At 46.2% G+C, this 19,996-nt stretch overlaps 2 protein-coding genes across 6 annotated transcripts in view; one reads left to right on the forward strand and one right to left on the reverse strand.

The window, feature by feature from the left end:
• The window catches only part of RHPN1 (rhophilin Rho GTPase binding protein 1), a 154,893-nt gene that overhangs the window by 48,437 nt on the left and 86,460 nt on the right, over positions 1 to 19,996 (reverse strand). Inside the window, exon 1 of one of the 2 annotated variants that reach the window (XM_081012624.1) lies at positions 6,523 to 7,365. The exons of the other annotated variant lie outside the window; for it this stretch is intronic. Within the exon in view, the coding sequence (XP_080868750.1) occupies positions 6,523 to 6,621 (99 nt within the window). The 5' untranslated portion in view covers positions 6,622 to 7,365. Of the gene's footprint in view, positions 1 to 6,522; positions 7,366 to 19,996 lie in introns of those variants that run through there. 2 annotated transcript variants of the gene reach the window in all.
• The window catches only part of TOP1MT (DNA topoisomerase I mitochondrial), a 38,365-nt gene continuing 31,977 nt past the window's right edge, over positions 13,609 to 19,996 (forward strand). The window contains exons 1-6 of one of the 4 annotated variants that reach the window (XM_081012544.1): positions 13,609 to 13,694; positions 14,454 to 14,557; positions 15,293 to 15,395; positions 16,975 to 17,048; positions 17,544 to 17,637; positions 18,272 to 18,330. In XM_081012544.1, the coding sequence (XP_080868670.1) occupies positions 14,469 to 14,557; positions 15,293 to 15,395; positions 16,975 to 17,048; positions 17,544 to 17,637; positions 18,272 to 18,330 (419 nt within the window). In that variant the 5' untranslated portion in view covers positions 13,609 to 13,694; positions 14,454 to 14,468. Of the gene's footprint in view, positions 13,695 to 14,453; positions 14,558 to 15,292; positions 15,396 to 16,974; positions 17,049 to 17,543; positions 17,638 to 18,271; positions 18,331 to 19,528; positions 19,600 to 19,996 lie in introns of those variants that run through there. The other 3 variants (XM_081012545.1, XM_081012547.1, XM_081012546.1) reach the window with 3 other exon arrangements.

The raw sequence follows: 19,996 nt of genomic DNA on the forward strand, positions 1-19,996 counted from the left end.
CCCACAGCTAATTCTCCCCTGGCCTCCTCGCTGGCCCAAGTAGGACCAATTCAGCCAGCTAGCCCTGAGGATTATCCAATGCTTATTTTCCCTAAATTGATTTTTGAATTTTATTGTTATTCATGTTTTTATACTATTTTATGCTGCCTTTATAATTAAGTGTTTTAAATTTGTTGTTAGCCGCCCTGAGCCCGGTTTTTGAACCGGGAAGGGCGGGGTATAAATGAAAATTTATTATTATTATTATTATTATTATTATTATTTAAGGACAGGAACCCCGCCCCCCATCCTTTCATCAAACACCTGGTTCTTCTTGGGCACTGGATTCCAATTCTTTTTTTTTTTTTAATGATATTTATTGAAAATTTTAAAATTACAAAAGAGAACAAAAAAGAAAAAAAGAAAGAAAAAAGAAAGAAAAGACAAACCACAGTCAAACAATACAGATTAATAAAAATAAAAATCAAAAAATAACACGACACAATTAAAAAACAAAAATAAAACATTTAAAAACAAATCCAATATTCTCATACTTTAACTGTCATTACCTTCTTTCTTTGACCTCCTCCTCCTCCCTTTTTTTGTATCCTGATTATTAATTGTCACAGCAAATCCTTTCCATATTTCATAATATTCTGTTATTACTTTACCTTAATCTATTTTAATCTTATCTTACTATGAAAACCTTAAAACTTAAAACTTAAATCTTATTTTTACCAATTTCTCATAACCATAATATTCTTACATAATTCTTTAAACATTTTTGCTAAAGCCAAATAATTTCGTTCCAACATTTTTCTAACATTCATCAATTTTATAAAAGAATCATAATAAAAGAAATAACAATTCCAATTCATTTTAATGACTGCCTAGATGCAGATATCATGGGAAGGCGAGCCAAAACAGTGCAAGCCTGCATGCGTGATCTCAGTATGTGTGTGGCATTCGCAAAGCCTTTGACATATCCTATCAGTCCTCGTCCCCAATCACAGTAATGCAGCCACCCACAATAATCTCTTGCCTCTCTCTCCCCTGCAAGTTCCATGGGTCTTCGTGACCCGCTCTTTCTCCTTCTTCCTTTTCTTCCTTGAATTATTATTCTCCAAAACAGCAACTGCGCCCGATATCAACCGGAAAACAAAACCCGCAAGTGGATAATCTGATTCCCCACGAGACCTCTGTGGGTTTTTTAAAGCCCGAGAGGTGAGTCGCCTTGCAAGTCCAGGCAGGTTCGTGGATTCAACCAACACCGTTTGCTGCTAAGGCAGGAAATTTTGAAGCACCCGGACGGGTTGCCGAGGGCTGCGTGAACTTGTCTGTGCTCTTCTCCTTTTCATTTCTGCTTGAGTCACCAGGGAACAAGTTATAAAAAAAAATCTAACGTAAACCAGTTGGGAGAGAACATCAGCCGCCGCCACTAAACCAACAGGTTGGTGACTTAGGGAAATGTTAGCTCTGAAAATTGTCTTAAGTTACTTGTGTTTTCGAAATTGCCAGTAGCTGGAGAAACTCTGAATTTGGAACACACCCAAAATCCCACTGGAGGCATGTTACGTATACTGAAAAGTTATTCCCGTTTGGAGCGTTTCCTTTAGATTTTGTCCACCTGCTGTTAAGAAAGTTGGCAATATAAACAGTAAACAAACATGTAGTTGATACAGGAATAATGGAAGCTGACTTTTTTTTTGGGTCCATCTAGCACAATATAGTTGTACCTCGGAAGTCGAACTTCTTGTGAGTTGAACGTTTCGGCTCCCGGATGTTGCAAAGCCGGAAGTGAGTGTTCCAGTTTGCGAATGTTCTTTAGAACCTGAACGTCCGACAGGGGTTCCGTGGCTTCTGATTGGCTGCAGGAGCTTCCTGGAGCCAATCGGAAGCCACGCCTTGGTTTCTGAACGTTTTGGGAGTCGAACAGACTTCCGGAACAGATTCCGTTCGACTTTTGAGCTACGACTGTACTGTGGATTGGAAGCTGTTCTCCAGACATTTCATGCTCTACCTGGAAAGGCTAGAAAATTGAGATTCCGATGAAAACCCTGGAGAGCTGCTGCCATTCCGTGTGAGCAATCCTGAACAAGATGGACCAATGGTTTGACTTGGGAGGTCAGTTTCCGACGTTCCTAATTATTACCCCTCCTGTAATCTTGCTGCTGGACCATAAAGAAGGCTGAGAGCTGGACCATAAAGAAGGCTGATTGCCGAAGAATTGATGCTTTTGAATTCTGGTGCTGGAGGAGACTCCTGAGAGTCCCATGGACTGCAAGAAGATCAAACCTCTCCATTCTGAAGGAAATCAGCCCTGAGTGCTCACTGGAAGGACAGATCCTGAAGCTGAGGCTCCAATACTTTGGCCACCTCATGAGAAGAGAAGACTCCCTGGAAAAGACCCTGATGTTGGGAAAGATGGAGGGCACAAGGAGAAGGGGACGACGGAGGACGAGATGGTTGGGCAGTGTTCTCGAAGCTACCAGCATGAGTTTGATCAAACTGCGGGAGGCAGCGGAAGACAGGAGGGCCTGGCGTGCTCTGGTCCATGGGGTCACGAAGAGTCGGACACCACCAAACGACTCAACAACAACAACAATCTTACTGCGCAGGATCGTGCTGCTAAAACCACCTCACACAATTCAAAAACCCGCTTTAAGATGACTTAAGTCACGGTTTCCCCAGCTGTCTTTGGACTACAACTCCCATCATCCCTAACTAGCAGGAGCAGTGGTCAGGGATGATGGGAACTGCAGTCCAAAAAACCGCCTTTTGGGAAAGCCTGGCTTAAATGAATCACTAAAAATGAGGCAAGCGTGTTTGCGTACGATCATCGTGGAACCAGGTTGACGGCAGCTCCCTGTCCGAGCACACCAAACGCAGGCTTGCCTCCGTGTCATGCGCAATGCCCCCCCCCCCGACATGCTAACAAAGAGTTTGCAGAGAGGTACAGCTGGACAAGGGACGTGGGTGGCGCTGTTGGTTAAACCACCGAGCCTAGGACTTGCCGATCAGAAGGTCGGCAGTTCCAATCCCCGCAATGACGGGGTGAGCTCCCGTTACTTTATCCCTGCTCCTGCCAACCTAGCAGTTTGAAAGCCCGTCAAAGTGCAAGTAGATAAATAGGTACTGCTCCGACGGGAAGGTAAACGGCGTTTCCGTGCGCTGCTCTGGTTCGCCAGAAGCGGCTTAGTCATGCTGGCCACATGACCCGGAAGCTGTATGCCGGATCCCTCGGCCAATAAAGCGAGATGAGCGCCGCAACCCCAGAGTCGGCCACGACTGGACCTAATGGTCAGGGGTCACTTTACTTTACTTTACTTTACAGCTGGACGGGGAAGGAGAGGAAAGCATCACTGCAGGGAAAGGAAGGTGGCAGAAGCCAGGAAAGAGAGAATACAGTGGTACCTCGGGTTACATTCGCTTCAGATTACAGGTGCTTCAGGTTACAGACTCCGCTAACCAGAAATAGTACCTCGGGTTAAGATCTTTGCTTCAGGATCAGAACAGAAATCGTGCTCTGGCAGCAGCGGGAGGCCCCATTAGCTAAAGTGGTGCTTCAGGTTAAGAACAGTTTCAGGTTAAGAACGGACCTCTGGAATGAATTAAGTACTTAACCCGAGGTACCACTGTACAGTCCTCAGAAACGAATCTGACGCAGCGGGCTTGCAAACGCGGCCACAGAAAGTGATTTTTCCCGTGCGTGTATGTCAGCAAATGTAAAGAAGAAGAAGTATGCATGCGAATAACCAGACGGAGAAAGCAAAATAGGCACCCTCAGAATTTCCAAAAGCTGTTCGGAAGCCAAGCATTAAGCAACGTGTTTACAAGTGGAACCATGGAATGAGAGGAAGAGGACGGCCTCCGTGGCCTTTCCCACCAGGCTTCAGCCCACATGGGCCTCCCGGGTAGCTGGGTTGCAGTTTTGAAGGCATTTGCTTCGCCAAACCAGAAACTTCCTCTTGGAAAGCCCGGCCACAGACCAGCCATGTGCACCTCGCTCTTTTTTTTTGGCCGGGACTCGTTTATTAACAGACACGAATCGCTGCCAAAAACACAGCCGTCACCCAGCCTGAGGAAAGAAACTCTAGCACAAAACATTAGCCTAAGCCGGTTGGAGACGGATCAGAGGGCGGCAGAGAGACAGAAAGAGAGAGAGAGAAGGAGAAGGACTGTGGGTTTCACTTTAAAGCATGACTAATTTGGAGCTGCTCGCTGGAAGGACAGATCCTGAAGCTGAAGCTCCAAGACTTTGGCCACCTCATGAGAAGAAAAGACTCCCTGGAAAAGACCCTGATGTTGGGAAAGATGGAGGGCACAAGGAGAAGGGGACAACAGAGGGCGAGATGGTGGGACAGTGTTCTCAAAGCTACCAGCATGAGTTTGACCAAACTGTGGGAGGCAGTGGAAGACAGGAGTGCCTGGCGTGCTCTGGTCCATGGGGTCACGAAGAATCAGACACGACTAAACGACTAAACAACAACAACAATTTGGAGCTGCGGGGACGCGGGTGGCGCTGTGGGTTAAACCATAGAGCCTAGGACTTGCCGATCAGAAGGTCGGCGGTTCGAATCTGTAGGCCGGCTCCCTCGGCCAGTAAATCGAGATGTGCGGCGCAATCCCAGAGTCGGTCACGACTGGACCTCATGGTCAGGGGTCCCTTTACTTTGGAGCTGGAGCTGGCTTGAAGCAGGATAAGCTAGCTTCCAGCAAGTCAAACCCGGGGTCCATTGAGTTCAGTGTTGTCTACACTGATGGGCAGCTGAGTAGGGTTCCAGGCAGGTAGGATTCCCAAATCTCGCTGGAGATTGGGAGAGTCTGAAGGCTTAGCAGAGGCTTTGCCACTGAGCTATACCTTTCCTGTACAGGTGTGTTTGGGTCACATCTTCATTTGCGACATCTTCATTTACTGCTGCCGCAAAATACTGCAGCGAGGCTCCTCACGGGGTCCCTGCCATGGGAGCATATTCACCCAGTGCTTTACCAGTTGCACTGGCTCCCGGTGGAGTATAGGGTCATGTTTAAGGTGCTGGTTTTGACCTTTAAAGCCCTTTGTGGCTTAGGGCCCGCGTATTTACGGGACTGCCTCTCCTGGTCTGCCCTGCAGAAGACCTTAAGGTCCATAGTTTAGAGGTCCCGGGCCCTAAGGAAGTCAGACTATCCTCCACCAGGACCAGGACCTTCTCAGTGATGGCTCCAACCTGGTGGAATGCTCTGTCCCATGAGACCAGGGCCCTTCAGGATTTAACCTCCTTCCATCGGGCCTGTAAGACAGAGCTATTCTGCCTGGCCTTTAATTTGAATTCAGCCTGATCTTTTATTTCCCTTCTCCCCCCCCCCCCTTTTATGAAGATCACCCGCTCTGAGACCCCACAGCTAATTCTCCCCTGGTTTCCTCGCTGGCCCAAGTAGGACCAATTCAGCCAGCTAGCCCTGGGAATTATCTAATTGATTTTTGATTTTTGAATTTTATTGTTATTCTTGTTTTTATACTGCTTTGATAATTAAGTGTTTTAAAGTGTTTTAAATCTGTTGTGAGCCTGGTTTTTGAACCGGGAACGGCGGGGTATAAATAAAAATAAATTATTATTACTATTATTATTATTTCTGCAAGGTGGGTTTTTCAGCGCTCACTCCCCCTCTTTTCTCAACTCCTGGGGACTTGAACCTCCTGGCTCCCAGTCCCACTTCCATCCAAGTCATCTCCCCACATCCTGTGGTTTATCCACTGCAATGTAGGTTGCAAAACGCATTGAGCAAGGTCAGCATCCAGTCTACGTTAAACAACTACCAGTATTTGACTTTTAGAAGACATCTGAAGAAAGCCCCATTCAGGGAAGTTTTTAATGGTTGATGTTATACTGTGCTTTTAATGTTCTGTTGGGAGCCGCCCAGAGTGGCTGGGGCGGACCCCGTCAGATGGGCAGCATATAAAAAATAAAATTATTATTATTCTATCCCAGGTCCAATTTTAAAACTGATTTTTGTATTACAATTATTAATCGCGTATCTAACCAAAAAGCAAACGCAACTTACGATGTAACACAAAAATTAAAACCAATATAAAACTAAAACTGAACAGAAGCTAAAAGCATTTGGAAACACAGAAGGTGGTCTGATAAATCCCACCTACTAAAAGAGGCCACAATATCTAAAACTTTCGGTTAAAGGCCAAGAGGCTGAAAAGAGATGCTTTCGACGGGTGCCTAAAAGTAGCCAGGGACGACGCCAGGCATGCCTCCCTAGGGAGAGGATTCCAGAAGCAGGGAGCCACCACCGAAAAGGCCCCGTTCGCACGTTCTGCACCTCTCTCAGCAACGGCACATAGAGAAGGACCTCGTTTGTGCAAAGTCCTGGCATTTCATAGGAAGCACCGGCGACATTATGTGAGACGTGACGGTGGATCTCAAACGACACATCAGATAAACAAAGGTACCCAATACAACCACACGGTGGGCAATGAGAATACCCGGCTCTGCCACCCACTCGCAGGCCGGTCGGTGTCAATGCCAGCCCTCCTCTCACCCCACGGCTCACCTTCCGCACGCTGCCCCCGTCGCAGGGCAGCAGCAGGAGGGGGAGCCCTCCGTCGGCGTCCGCTTCCCCTCCGGGGGGGCTCTCTTCCTCTGGGATCATAATGGCTGGCCGGTGGGCATCTGTCGGGCAGCCGCAGGTGTGCCACAGCTCCGGGTTGCGATCCTGGCAAAGCTCGCCGGCTCAGGATGCTGCGAGGTCTTCTGCAGCCCTGGGCATCTCCCCGCAGCGCCTTAACTCCCCAGGGCAAGATCCTGAGGGCTCCTCGCTGGGAGACACACACGCCAGCTTCGTTCAGGTGCGTCTAAGCACCTGCTTGCCTTTTCAGGAGTGCCCACCTGTCGGATCCAAATTCTTTCTCAGAATCTACGGGCTGGTGGGGGCAGAGATCCACCTTGAGCTGCTTTCTGTGCAAGATTTACCTGCGGGATCGCACGGGTCCTCAACGCCTGTCTGAAAGGGGGTGTCTTCTCTAGTCTTGCACCCCCACCCTGTGCCCTAAGACACACCCCTTTGATCCACCACCTGTATAGCCTGGAAATCTCCAAAATCCTGAGCACCTGTTCCCGGATCTCCACCTGGGGGGTCCAAATCTCTTAAAAGGAGGCTGGGGGGTGTTTTTGGGGGGAGCCCCTATCTACCCTTCCTCTTCCTCTTGCACCCAGATGCTCCCCCTGAGAAGATGGGGGGTGATGTGTCCCTGGTCCCCCTTTCCTTAGCCCCCAAACCTCTTTGAAAAATAAAAATAAAAAGCAGAGGGAAGGGTGAGTCTGCTGCTCCTGCCGCCGACGCCGCCGCCACTTTGGGATCCCCAAAGACAATAATCACATTCAGGCTTTTGCAACTCAGATCAGCGGTGGAGAGAAAGGGTGGAGCCCCCAGCCAATAGGGAAGCGCCGGGTCCTGGAATGGCAGCGCGCTTAGCCACTAGGAAGTAAGAGTCCTGGGAAAGTGGGCGGGGATTTCCTTCCGGCACCGCCCACCATTTTTCTTTTTTTCCTCCTTTTCTGAATGATTGAAGGGAAAGGCGGGGAGGAGCCGAGCGAGGCGGTCGCCCGTGGCAACCGTGGGAATTAGAACGCGGGTGACGTCACGGGAGGCGGTGCCCCGCGGGGGAGGGAAAAAAAGGAGTTTTGCAAAAACTTCTCTCTATCTTTTGCAAGGCGAAGGCGGGGGTCGTTCCGGGGAGCCCTGCGCGGCCCCCGCTGACAAACGAATTTTTCAAATCCCAAACAGTTTTTTCGTTTTTTTAAATGTAAATAACATGTTGCAAATTTGCACGAGGGAATTTTTTAAATCCCACATTGAAAAGTTTTAAAAATTATTTTTAAATATCTATCTCTTGCAAATCTAGCCGAATGAGATTTTTAAACGCGAGAAGGAAGAGCCCTCTAAATACTTTTTTTCTTCTTCAATCTCTTGCAAATTTACATGCGTGGAGTTTTAAAATCCGGAATTGGAGGTCTTTTTCTTTCTTTCTTAATGCAAACAATTGCTTGTACATTAACACGCGTGGAGCTTTTAAATCCTATATTGGAGAGATCTTTTTAAATAAATCTCTTGCAATTTTACGTGCGTGAAGCTTTCAAATACAGAATTGGAGATTTCTTTTTTTTTAATGTAAATAATCTCTTGCAAACTTAATCCAGAATGCAATGACCTCTTGCAAAACTTAATCCATACCAGATTGAGGCTAAAAGTATCAAGAGCGTGTCCCCTGCTGTGCTTCCCTGCTCCTGTCTTTATGCAACAGTTGTGGCTACTGAAAGCTCCTCTCTTGAGGATCAGCAGCAGCCGCATGCCTAGTTGCTCGAGAGTAGACCTCAGCGATCTTCAAAAAAACGAAGATCATGGCCACTGGTCCCATCACCTCCTGGCAAATAGAAGGGGAAGAAATGGAGGCAGTGAGAGATTTTACTTTCTTGGGCTCCATGATCACTGCAGATGGTGACAGCAGTCACGAAATTAAAAGACGCCTGCTTCTGGGGAGAAAAGCAATGACAAACCTACTGCATAGGATCAAGCCTGGATGGGGCGCGAGCTACTTGCAACATAGTGCCCGGGCTCTCCTTGGAAAGTGCAAAAACCAGGGGAGCGAAAGAGGCGGTAGTTCAACCGGTAGTGTCCAGCCAGGTATATCTGCACCTGTTGGATTTCTGCCTGGCAAATTGGCAATCACAACCATTAAAAAGACATAAATGCCACATGAGAGCCGGGTTTGCTTATTGTTGCTCGTGCACCACTTTTTACAAAATACATCAACCCGAACATCTGTGTTCTAACGAGGCAGCTAATACGCGTGGAAAAAATAGTATTAAATAACATTATAAAGCCCCAAAATTATCAAGTTGACAAAAGCTATCAGGGCACAATGTAACAAAATTCAGTATATATTTAAAAAGGCCACATACTCACATGTAAGAATAGTAATATTGGTACATCCAGATTAAAGCTATTTATAAGAGACCCATTACTAAAAAGGTGAGGCTGCTGAACAGACCCTTGGGTTGGGGAACTGTTTAGTGTGGAATTGTTAGGGGCAGGTGGGGTTGTTGCTGTTACTGTCCCCCCCCATCTCTGTTTTTAGATCTTATTATGATTCAATATTATTATTATGCTTATTTAACTTATATGCAGAATTCATCATGCAAAAGGCTGGGCTGGAGGAATCCCTAGCCGGAATTAAGATTGCCGGAAGAAATATCAACAACCTCAGATATGCAGATGACACAACCTTGATGGCAGAAAGTGAGGAGGAATTAAAGAAACTTTTAATGAGGGTGAAAGAGGAGAGTGCAAAATATGGTCTGAAGCTCAACATCAAAAAAACGAAGATCATGGCCACTGGGCCCATCACCTCCTGGCAAATAGAAGGGGAAGAAATGGAGGCAGAGAGAGATTTTACTTTCTTGGGCTTCATGATCACTGCAGATGGTGACAGCAGTCATGAAATTAAAAGACGCCTGCTTCTTAGGAGAAAAGCAATGACAAACCTAGACAGCATCTTAAAAAGCAGAGACATCACCTTGCCAACAAAGGTCCGTATAGTTAAAGCTATGGTTTTCCCAGTAGTGATGTATGGAAGTGAGAGCTGGACCATAAAGAAGGCTGATTGCCAAAGAATTGATGCTTTTGAATTCTGGTGCTGGAGGAGACTCTGGAGAGTCCCATGGACTGCAAGAAGATCAAACCTCTCCATTCTGAAGGAAATCAGCCCTGAGTGCTCACTGGAAGGACAGATGCTGAAGCTGAGGCTCCAATACTTTGGCCACCTCATGAGAAGAGAAGACTCCCTGGAAAAGACCCTGATGTTGGGAAAGATGGAGGGCACAAGGAGAAGGGGACGACAGAGGACAAGATGGTTGGACAGTGTTCTTGAAGCATGAGTCTGACCAAACTGCGGGAGGCAGTGGAAGACAGGAGTGCCTGGCGTGCTCTGGTCCATGGGGTCACGAAGAGTCGGACACGACTAAACGACTAAACAACAATGATTCAATGTGGAAATTGCTCGATTTGGTTGTGTACTTTTGTGTGCTGTTTGGCCATTGTTGTTAGATTTGTAATTATGTATTTTTTCATGCTGAAAGTCGCCTTGGACATAGTTTTTACTATGGAAAGGCAGAATACAAATAAAATGACGTATTTATGTAAATCAGCACGTGCTCAAAGCCCGTTGAAACATGCAGAGGGAAAAGTGTCTGGCCTGCAAAGACAGTTTGGGTTCTGCTGTAGAAAAGGAAGTCCTGTGTTTTTAAGCAAAAGATAATTGCAGCAAATAACAAAAGACGGTGGCCATAGCTACACTGTTCATTTAAAACACATGGCTTCCCCCCAGTATCCTGGGAACTATAGTTTGCTAAGGCTGCTGGGAATTCTAGCCCTGTTGTGGGCAAACTGCAGTTCCCAGGAGTTTTGCAGCTTCAAGAGGAGAGGAAGTCTGCATGGGGGAGAGGAACGGTTTGTGTTTGTTTGGCTCTTATTTCTACTATGTATTTTGTGTTTTTTATATTGTGATTTTGTGTTGTGAACTGCACTGAGATCTATGGATGAAGGGTGGTATACAAATTTAATAAACAAACAAATAATTCAGACAAGTCCTTATTGTGCTCCTAATGCATGCAAGTTTTTTTTGCAATGTCTACCAGATGTCATGCACCCTACTCCCTTTTTAATCTGGAATTATCCTTTCAAGAGGGAAATCCAATATGTGGGGCTTCCAGATGGGGGTTTTAATAACCAAGCAAGTTTTTGAGATATCTCAAAGGGGGGTAGGTGAATGGCGGCAGCAAGCAACAGGGACTTTATTAAGTTTTTAGGATACAGTAAATAAACGGCACTGGGTTGCTTCGAATTAACTTCTAAAATAAGAATATTGAGGGGTGCCTTCAATATTGAGCTTCTTAAGGAAGACTGGACCTTCGGAGAGAGCGTTCCTTTTAAGGCTCAAACTGGTTGGGAACAAAGACCAGACCAGGATATACGAAAGCAAAGCGGCTATAAGCTTGATTTTTATTAAAGCTGTTGCAACAGGGCGCTCCCCTCACACGCAGGAGAGAGGAGGAGGACCCTGGACAAAGGTGTGCAAGCCCTTATATCAGGGGTCAGCAAACTTTTTTGGCAGGGGGCTGGTCCACTGTCCCTCAGACCTTGTGGGGGACCGGACTATATTTTGAAAAAAATATAAATGAACGAATTCCTATGCCCCACAAATAACCCAGAGATGCATTTTAAATAAAAGGACACATTCTACTCATGTAAATACATGCTGATTCCCGGACCGTCTGCTGGCCGGATTGAGAAGGCGATTAGGCCGCATCTGGCCCCTGGGCCTTAGTTTGCCTACCCATGCCCTATGCCAACGAGCCATCAAAGCTCTTGATGTCCCCTCCATGATTTCCAGTGGGGCCAGTTCATGCATCCAACTGGTTTATCCTCAAGTGGGACGCAGGTGGCGCTGTGGTCTAAACCACTGAGCCTCTTGGACTTGCCAGTTAGGTCAGCGGTTTGAATTCCCGCGACGGAGTGAGCTCCCGTTGCTCTGTCCCAGCTCCTGCCAACCTAGCAGTTCAAAAGCACGCCAGTGCGAGTAGACAAATAGGTACCACTGCAGCGGTAAAGTAAATGGCATTTCCATGCGCTGCTCTGGTTTCCGTCATGGTGTTCTGTTGCGCCAGAAGTGGTTTAGTCCTGCTGGCCACATGACCCGGAAAGCTGTCTGTGGACAAACGCCGGCTCCCTTGGCCTGAAAGCGAGATGAGCACCGCAACCCCACAGTCACCTTTGACTGGACTTAGCTGTCCGGGGTCCTTTACCTTTACCTCAAGTGTTGAGAAATCAGCTAATGGGACAGGGCAGGGACAGAGAAGCTGTGGCCTTACAGACTGTACTGTACTTGTGTGGGATGTGAAACACAAGAGCAGTCAAGTACAACCTTCCTAGAGTGAACATGTTTGCACATGGGGAGGAATGTTTGTCCATCAGCAGGTAAACTTCCTGTTTCCTTCTGGGCTGGGACAGACTTCCTCTGCATGTGACTAGAGGTTGGTGTGGCCTCACCTGTCCAGGTAACGAGAAAAGCACAGGGCAGGGCAGCCATCTCTCTCTCTTTGACTACATGCATCAAAGAAGCAACATCGGCTTAGCCAAAGATGCTCTCTTGGCCTCCAGCCAAGAGAGGACAAAGGGACTTTCTTCTTATGAGATAGTTTCCAGGTATATGTTACTTTTCTAAGCTAAGTCTGCCTTCTGGGATCCTATTGTGAACAGAATGATGTGTGAGTAAACCTTTTTATACTTTTATAGAAGACTGTGTCGTGTCTTACCTTTTATGAGGGAATAAGGGGAAAATACCAGAACAGTTATTATAGAGGCTTTAGTGAGCCTTTAGCAAACGCATCCGCTGCAAGTTTAAAAAGGGGAATGTTACTCTGCTAAATTGTGAACTTGTTAACACAAGTTGGAAAGGCTATAATCAAACAATATATCCTCTCTGCATCCCTGAACATTCCCACAACTTGACCATTGATCATGGGGATTGGGGTTGGTGGGAGTTGGAGCCCAACGAGATCCGGAGCTTCCTCACCTCTGGGATAGAAGTGATACAGGCCAACCCACAACCACCATCTCCCGGAGCTGGCTTGCATGTCTGATTGATGACAGCATCCCTCCTGAGCCGCTGAAGGCAGAAGTGACCTCTCCTTCCTCCTTGTGTGTGCAGAGAGAGGGAGACTGTTTGCATTGACATACCAGCAATTGCTGCAACGTAAGGACATTGGATTTGACCAAACTGCGGGAGGCAGTGGAAGACAGAGGTGCCTGGCGTTCTCTGGTCCATGGGGTCACGAAGAGTCGGACACGACTAAACAACTGAACAACAACAACAAAGGACATTGGAAGTTGCCTCATACTGAGTCAGACCATTGGATATTCAGAAGCCATTTTCTGCTATTCCTATATTCTAAGCATTTGCGCAACCACCCAGAAGAATTGGAAGGCCATTTTTTTAATATAAAAAAATAGTGCTTCCTGCAATCCATGCACTATTGGTGATTTGTTGCCCTGAAAGAACCAACGTCCATAATTCTTTGGTGCCTGGTCACCTGGTGGCGATGCTTTTGCGCCACAGGTGACCAGACAAGTACAGGAATGGTTTAAATACACAAGGAACTATTTAGATCATGCAGGCCTTAGACCTGGTCATAGCAACAGAGTTTAGGGTTATTTATTCAGGGCCATATGCATTGTTCCTCTTCTGGGGGCACAAGCAGTTTGCGCTTTTGCAGAGGAACTTTCCCTTTCAGTTACTGCACCCTTGAAATCAGCTCTGGAAAGTGGGGGAACCTCTGGGGAAGATTGGGGAGGGGTGCAGGGAGGAGGAGGAGGAGGGGAAAGTGCTGCTCCCTAGAGCTTTGGGTATAATCCTGATTTCTTCTTCTTCTGGGGTGTGGGGAAAGGGGCATTAGAAGAAGAAGAAGCAAAGGTCTAGGAACAATAGCTTAATGGTGTAATCACAGGCTGTCTTATGTCATAGTGGCTTAGCAGGGAGAGCAAAAGCGATTGGTTTAGCCAGCTGTCGATGTCACAGGGCTCTCCCCCAATCCCATTTGAGACTGGGTGATGGTAGAGCCAATAACATCTGAAAGGTTGGAATTTCTCAAGTTGATGGACTTCATAATGTAAGTATCTTCCCAACACATGATGGGCGAAGCCACTGTTAGTGTGTGATCAGATCATATGAGTAGAGCATTATATACATATACATATACATATACATATACATATATATATATATATATATATATATATATATATATAATTTTATTAGTCCATTTTCAACAGTAATCAAACATCTTATTCAATTTTTTTGACTTCCATCAGTCCTCTCTGAAAATTTTCCAATCTAATCTCTTAGTATGCATTTCTTATGTTCCCTATTACATTTCAAACTCATAACCAATATCTCTATCTTTTTCTACTTTGTAACACTTCGTATATTCCTACTTACAAAACTCCTTGTAGTCCTAGTAGCGTAATTTGTTGATTACAGTTGCTCTTCAAATAATTCATATACTTCTTCCAATCTTCTGTAAATCACTGGTCCTGCAAGTTTAGAATCCTTCTTGTCATTTTGTCCAATTCTGCATAGTCCATAGTCCACAGTCCATTAATTTCGTCTGCCATTCTTCTTTCGTCGGAAGTTCTTCTTGCTTCCATTTCTGGGCTAACAATACTCTTGCCGCTGTTGTTGCATATAAGAACGATTTATCATTTTGCCTATTAATGTCTTGGCCTATAATACCAAGTAAAAATGCTTCTGGTTTTTTAAAGAATGTATATTTCAGTGAAATGAGTAGAGCATTTTCAGGGCAGTGGGGTGGAGAGCAGGGACGGCTCATTCTATCTCATGCCTCCCCCCCCCCCTTTGTTTCTTGCAGATGTAAGTTTGCAAAATGACTGATTGGGAACAGCCAGCTGTGCAGACGATGGGAGATGCTAAGGATGCTTTGCTGATGGAGGTGTGGGAAGGCAGCAGCTACAGGTGATGCTCTCTGCTAGCGATGATGCGCTTCCACCTGCGGCTGTGCGGAATGCACAAACTGGGGAGGCGGGGTGCGCAATGAAAGAAGGAACAGGGTTCAGTGTATCAGCAACAGGCTGTGCTCTGAAAACAACCATGGGCCATTGGAAGTTTGGATGGGAGCCTTCTATCCTATAACCTGGCCTGCTTTCTTCAAGCAGGGTGACGTGGGAGAACAATCTAGCTTCGAAAGGAAGAGGGGGATAGGGCCAGGCTGTGGAACAGCCCAACTTGGGGGTCTGTGGAGAGAGAGACAGTTGTGGTGGGGAATCTGCCATTAATTTGATTTGATTTTGAATTGATTTTAAAATGAATTGATTTTAGAATGCTGTGTTACTTTTATTGTTGTTAGCCGCTCTGAGCCCGGCTTTGGCTGGGGAGGGCGGGATATAAATAAAATATTATTATTATTATTATTATTATTATTATTATTATTATTATTTATTAAGGTAGTGACTGTGGGTGTCCCTATTGGCAGCACAGGTGGGGAGCATGATTTCTGTCTCCGAATCCTGTTTTCATAGAATTATAGCATTAGATGGGACCACAAGGTTCATCTGTTTCAGCCCCTGCAATGCAGGAATATTTTTACCCAACGTGGGATTCAAACCCACAACTCTGAGATTTAAGAGTCTCGTTCTCTACTGACCGGCCTCTTCTTCTTAATCATATTTTGCGTACTCTCCCCCCCTCAAGGAATAAGAAGCAGAATCTCATATCGAAGGTATCCAAAAGGCTGAAGAAACAAAGGAGAGAAGCTCGCACCAACGGGCAGCAGAATATTCAGCATGATGAACAGGTGGGTGGATACTGAGATGTTTTGGACTACAACTCCCATCTGCCCCAGAATCTTATGGCTGTGCTGGCTGGGGCTGATGGGAGTTGTAGTCCACAGGGCACCAGGTTAGCAAAGACGGAGTTAGATGACTGCATTTCTCTTGTGTGGATGGATAAATGTTTCGTTCTAATGAGAATTTTGTCAATTATTCAGTTTTGCAGTGTGAGATGGGTTCACCCCTGCTTGAATTCCCATTTGCACCTGTTTGCATTTTTGAGCCAACTTTTGGAGCTTGCTGTATCAGATCTGTAGCCTGGAATGAGTGTCGCGAATGTGATGAACTCAGAAAGTTGTAGCAAAATCACAAGAAGTAGAACTAGTGGCTTAGAAAAGCGGTTTAAAGTAAAACATCTGTAAAAAGCAGCGTTTACCGAGTTTAATTTGAATATACATCAGATAAAGCATAGGTGGCTAGCTCAGCAGAAAACCAGATTGACGTTTGTCCCAGTTCAGTGGTGAACAGCAGGTTTTCCCAGGGAAGGCAGTGGAGTGAAAGGAAAGCCTCTTGGACCCAGGCCTTGAATGCATGGAACATTTCAGGGCGAAAGGAAGTGTGAATGAGCCTTTGGAGTCCACAACATCTGGAAGGCAACAGGTTAATAATAATAATAATTTATTATTTATACCCCGCCCATCTGGCTGGGTTTCCCCAGCCACTCTGGGCGGCTTCCAACTGAATATTAAAAACAATACAGCATTAAAAACTTCCCTAAACAGGGCCGCCTTCAGTTGTCTTTTAAAAGTAGAATAGTTGTTCATTACCTTGACATCTGGGAGGGCGTTCCACAGGGCAGGCGCCACCACCGAGAAGGCCCTCTGCCTGGTTCCCTGTAACTTCACTTCTCGCAGTGAGGCAACCACCAGAAGGCCCTCAGCGCTGGACCTCAGTTTCTGGGCTGGATGATGGGAGTGGAGACGCTGCTTCAGGTATACAGGACAAGTCTAGCTGCCGCATTCTGGATTAATTGCAGTTTCCGGGTCACCTTCAAAGGTAGCCCCACGTAGAGCGCATTGCAGTAGTCCAAGCAAGAGATAACCAGAGCATGCACCACTCTGGTTAGACAGTCCGCGGGCAGATAGGGTCTCAGCCTGCGTACCAGATGGAGCTGGTAAACAGCTGCCCTGGACACAGAATTGACCTGCGCCTCCATGGACAGCTGTGAGTCCAGAATGACTCCCAGGCTGCGCACCTGGTCTTTCAGGGGCACAGTTACCCCATTTAGGACCAGGGAGTCCTCCACACCAGCCCTCCCCCTGTCTCCCAAGAACAGTACTTCTGTCATGTGATAGGTTGGTTATCACATGCACTAAGTAACTGTCTTGCCGGACGATCCTGAGACGTTCTCAAAAACGAAAGCCGACAACCTCATTGCAGTGTTGCTGGGAGGGCTGAAGCAGATCACAACATTGAACACCTTGTTTGAGGGACAGAGGCAGACGAAATCTGAGCTCACCCAGCAACTGGGGGCAATGCACTGACCCCTGTTTGCAGGTAGATCTGCCCATGCCCTGAGACATTATTGGCACTGGTCTCTTGTAGTCCCGTGTCCTGGAAAAGCCAAGCAAGAAACTCCTCTTGAAGAAGAAGCCATTGCAGGAAAATACCATTTCCAGGTAAGAGGGCGTTCCACAGGGGCGTTCCACAGGGCAGGTGCCACCACCGAGAAGGCCCTCTGCCTGGTTTCCTGTAACTTGGCTTCTCGCAGTGAGGGAACCGCCAGAAGGCCCTCGGCGCTGAACCTCAGTGTCTGGGCAGAACGATGGGGGTGGAGACACTCCTTCAGGTATACTGGACCGAGGCCATTTGGGGCTTTAAAGGTCAGTACCAACACTTTGAATTTTCCTCGGAAACGTACTGGGAGCCAATGTAGGTCTTTCAAGACCGGTCTTATGTGGTCTCGGCAGCTGCTCCCAGTCACCAGTCTAGCTGCCGCATTCTGGATTAGTTGTAGTTTCCAGGTCACCTTCAAAGGTAGCCCCACGTAGAGTGCATTGCAGTAGTCCAAAGTAAGACCCCTAGATCATTTTTGTTATCAAGGCCTGGGCTTGATACCAAAACCTCACTTTTTCATCCATCCTTTTTTTATCTTCTCTTGTTTTGCTAAAAAGCAGCCTGGAGAAGACTGCTGGGAATTATATCTCAAACCAGGAAGCGGAATTTGGAGGGAACAGTGTGAAGACAAAGAAGCCGAAATGTCATCAGGTATGTTAGCCATACGTGACATTGGGAAAATAGCTGAATGTTAGCAGAGAAGTGCAATTATACTGCCAGCTAGTGTTGGGTATCTCTTGTGAGGTTTGCAAATTCACCCAAGTTTGGAAGCAAGCACACTTCTTAGTGAACATTTGGGTGCTGGCCTGCCTTACATATCTCTAATCAAAAGGGCTAGAAACTTGATTTTCAAATGGACGAATGGCTGAAAGCTGAGGACCCAAGTCACTTCAATCCTTCTGTGAGGCTGTTGCTAAAGTTTGCTTTGCTTTGCTATGTCAGACATCTTTTCCCCAAAACTTTGCGCGTTCTGTAATGGTCGTCTTCCATGAGAGGTTCAGAGGATGGCAGAACAAGAATGGGTCTTTTTTGTGGTGGCTCCCTGTCCGTGGAATGCTCTCCCCTTCACCTTCATTGGTGAAAACCAGGCGTTCTGTTGATTAATATTCTGTGATTTTAAATGTGTAGGAGGAAGCTTATTACTTTGCTTTTGCTTTATTATGTATTATGTATTTTTCTGTTGTGAACCACCCTGGGATCAGAATCTTCAGATGAAGGGTGATATAAAAATCTAAATAATAATAATAATAATAATAATAATAATAATAATAATGTTTTATTTCAGGACAAGGCTGACTTCACCCCACCCAAAACACCCTGGGAAGAGGAAGAGAGCTCATCAAAGTGAGTAGGCATTTTCTGTTCATTCCGGGGCGTTTACACACTATGTGATTATCTGTAAGGTGTCGCTGGAGGTATAAATGAAAATCAGGCTTTGATGATGATGGTAATGATAATAATAATAATAATAATAATAATTCTACCCCCACCCATCGGGCTGGGTTTCCTCAGCCACTCTGGGGGGCTTTCACCAGAACATTAAAAACAGAATAAAACATCAAACATTAAAAACTTCCCTAAACAGAGCTGCCTTCAGATGTCTTCTAAAAGTCGGATAGTTGATTATTTCCTTGACATCTGCTGGGAGGGCGTTCCACAGGGTGGGAAAGCTACTATCACTGGATTAAGCCCATCAGTTCTTGTTGAATTAATTAAACTACATAGTTTTAATTGGATTTTTTTTTGGAGGGGGGGAGTGCAATTAATTGTTTCTGTTTTGAATTCTATTATTACCTTTTTCGGTGGTTTGTGCAAGGCTTCTATTCTCAATACTGCTCTTTATAGGGCAGGAAGCCAAACGCATTTAATTCCGCTTGTGATACAGCTGTAAGGTTATGGGGCAGCAGTGGGGGTGCTGGGGACAGCAGACCCAAGGCCTGGGATTTATTGCAGATTAATCCAACTTCACTTTTTAATTAAATGGTTCCATCAGTTTTGAAAGCCTCTTTTCTAGTTTCCAGAGCCAGGCCTGTATTTAATGACCCGTTTTTAAAGAGCCTCAGCAAGGTGGACTCATTCTGTGTGTCTTCTATGTGCTGGCAAAACTAGCAGCCTGCTTCGAGCACCATAATATAATAATAATAATAATAATAATAATAATAATAATAATAATAATAATTTTTATTTATATCCCGCCCTCCCCAGCCAAAGCCAGGGTCGGAGTGGCTAACAACAGTAAAAGTAACACAGTTTACATAAAATCACAATCTATTAATTGAAATACATTCTAAAATCAATTCAGAGTCAAATTAAAGGCAACCATTGGGTTCTATGAGGAACCATTGTTCTATGAGGATGACAGAAGGAGGGGGTCAGACTGCCTTGGCCAAAGGCCTGGTGGAACAGCTCTGTCTTGCAGGCCCTGTGGAAATATGTCAAGTCCCGCAGGGCCCTAGTCTCCTGTGACAGAGCGTTCCACCAGATCGGGGCCACAGCCGAAAAGGCCCTGGCTCTGGTTGAGGCCAGCCTAACCTCCCTGTGGCCCGGGACCTCCAAGATGTTTTTATTTGAAGACCGTAAGGTCCTCCGTGGGAGGGAGAGGCGGTCCTGTAGGTACGAGGGTCTTAGGCCGTATAGGGCTTTAAAAGTTAAAACCAGCACCTTAAACCTGATCCTGTACTCCACCGGGAGCCAGTGCAGCTGGTATAGCACCGGGTGAATGTGATCCCGCGGCGAGGACCCCGTAAGGAGTCTCGCCGCGGCATTCTGCACCCGCTGGAGTTTCTGGGTTAGTCTCAAGGGCAGCCCCACATAGAGTGAGTTACAATAATCCAGTCTGGAGATGACCGTCACGTGGATCACAGAGGCTAGGTCAGGGCGAGAGAGGTAAGGAGCCAATTGCTTAGCTTGGCGGAGACGAAAAAATGCCGCCTTTGTTATAGCTGCAATCTATATTGACGTCATCTGCTCAAATCAACAGAGCGATGCAGCAAGACGCTGCTGGAAATGT

The sequence above is a fragment of the Podarcis pityusensis genome (assembly GCF_964106645.2).
Source record: "Podarcis pityusensis genome assembly, chromosome: 7".
Classification (NCBI taxonomy): Eukaryota; Metazoa; Chordata; class Lepidosauria; order Squamata; family Lacertidae; genus Podarcis; species Podarcis pityusensis.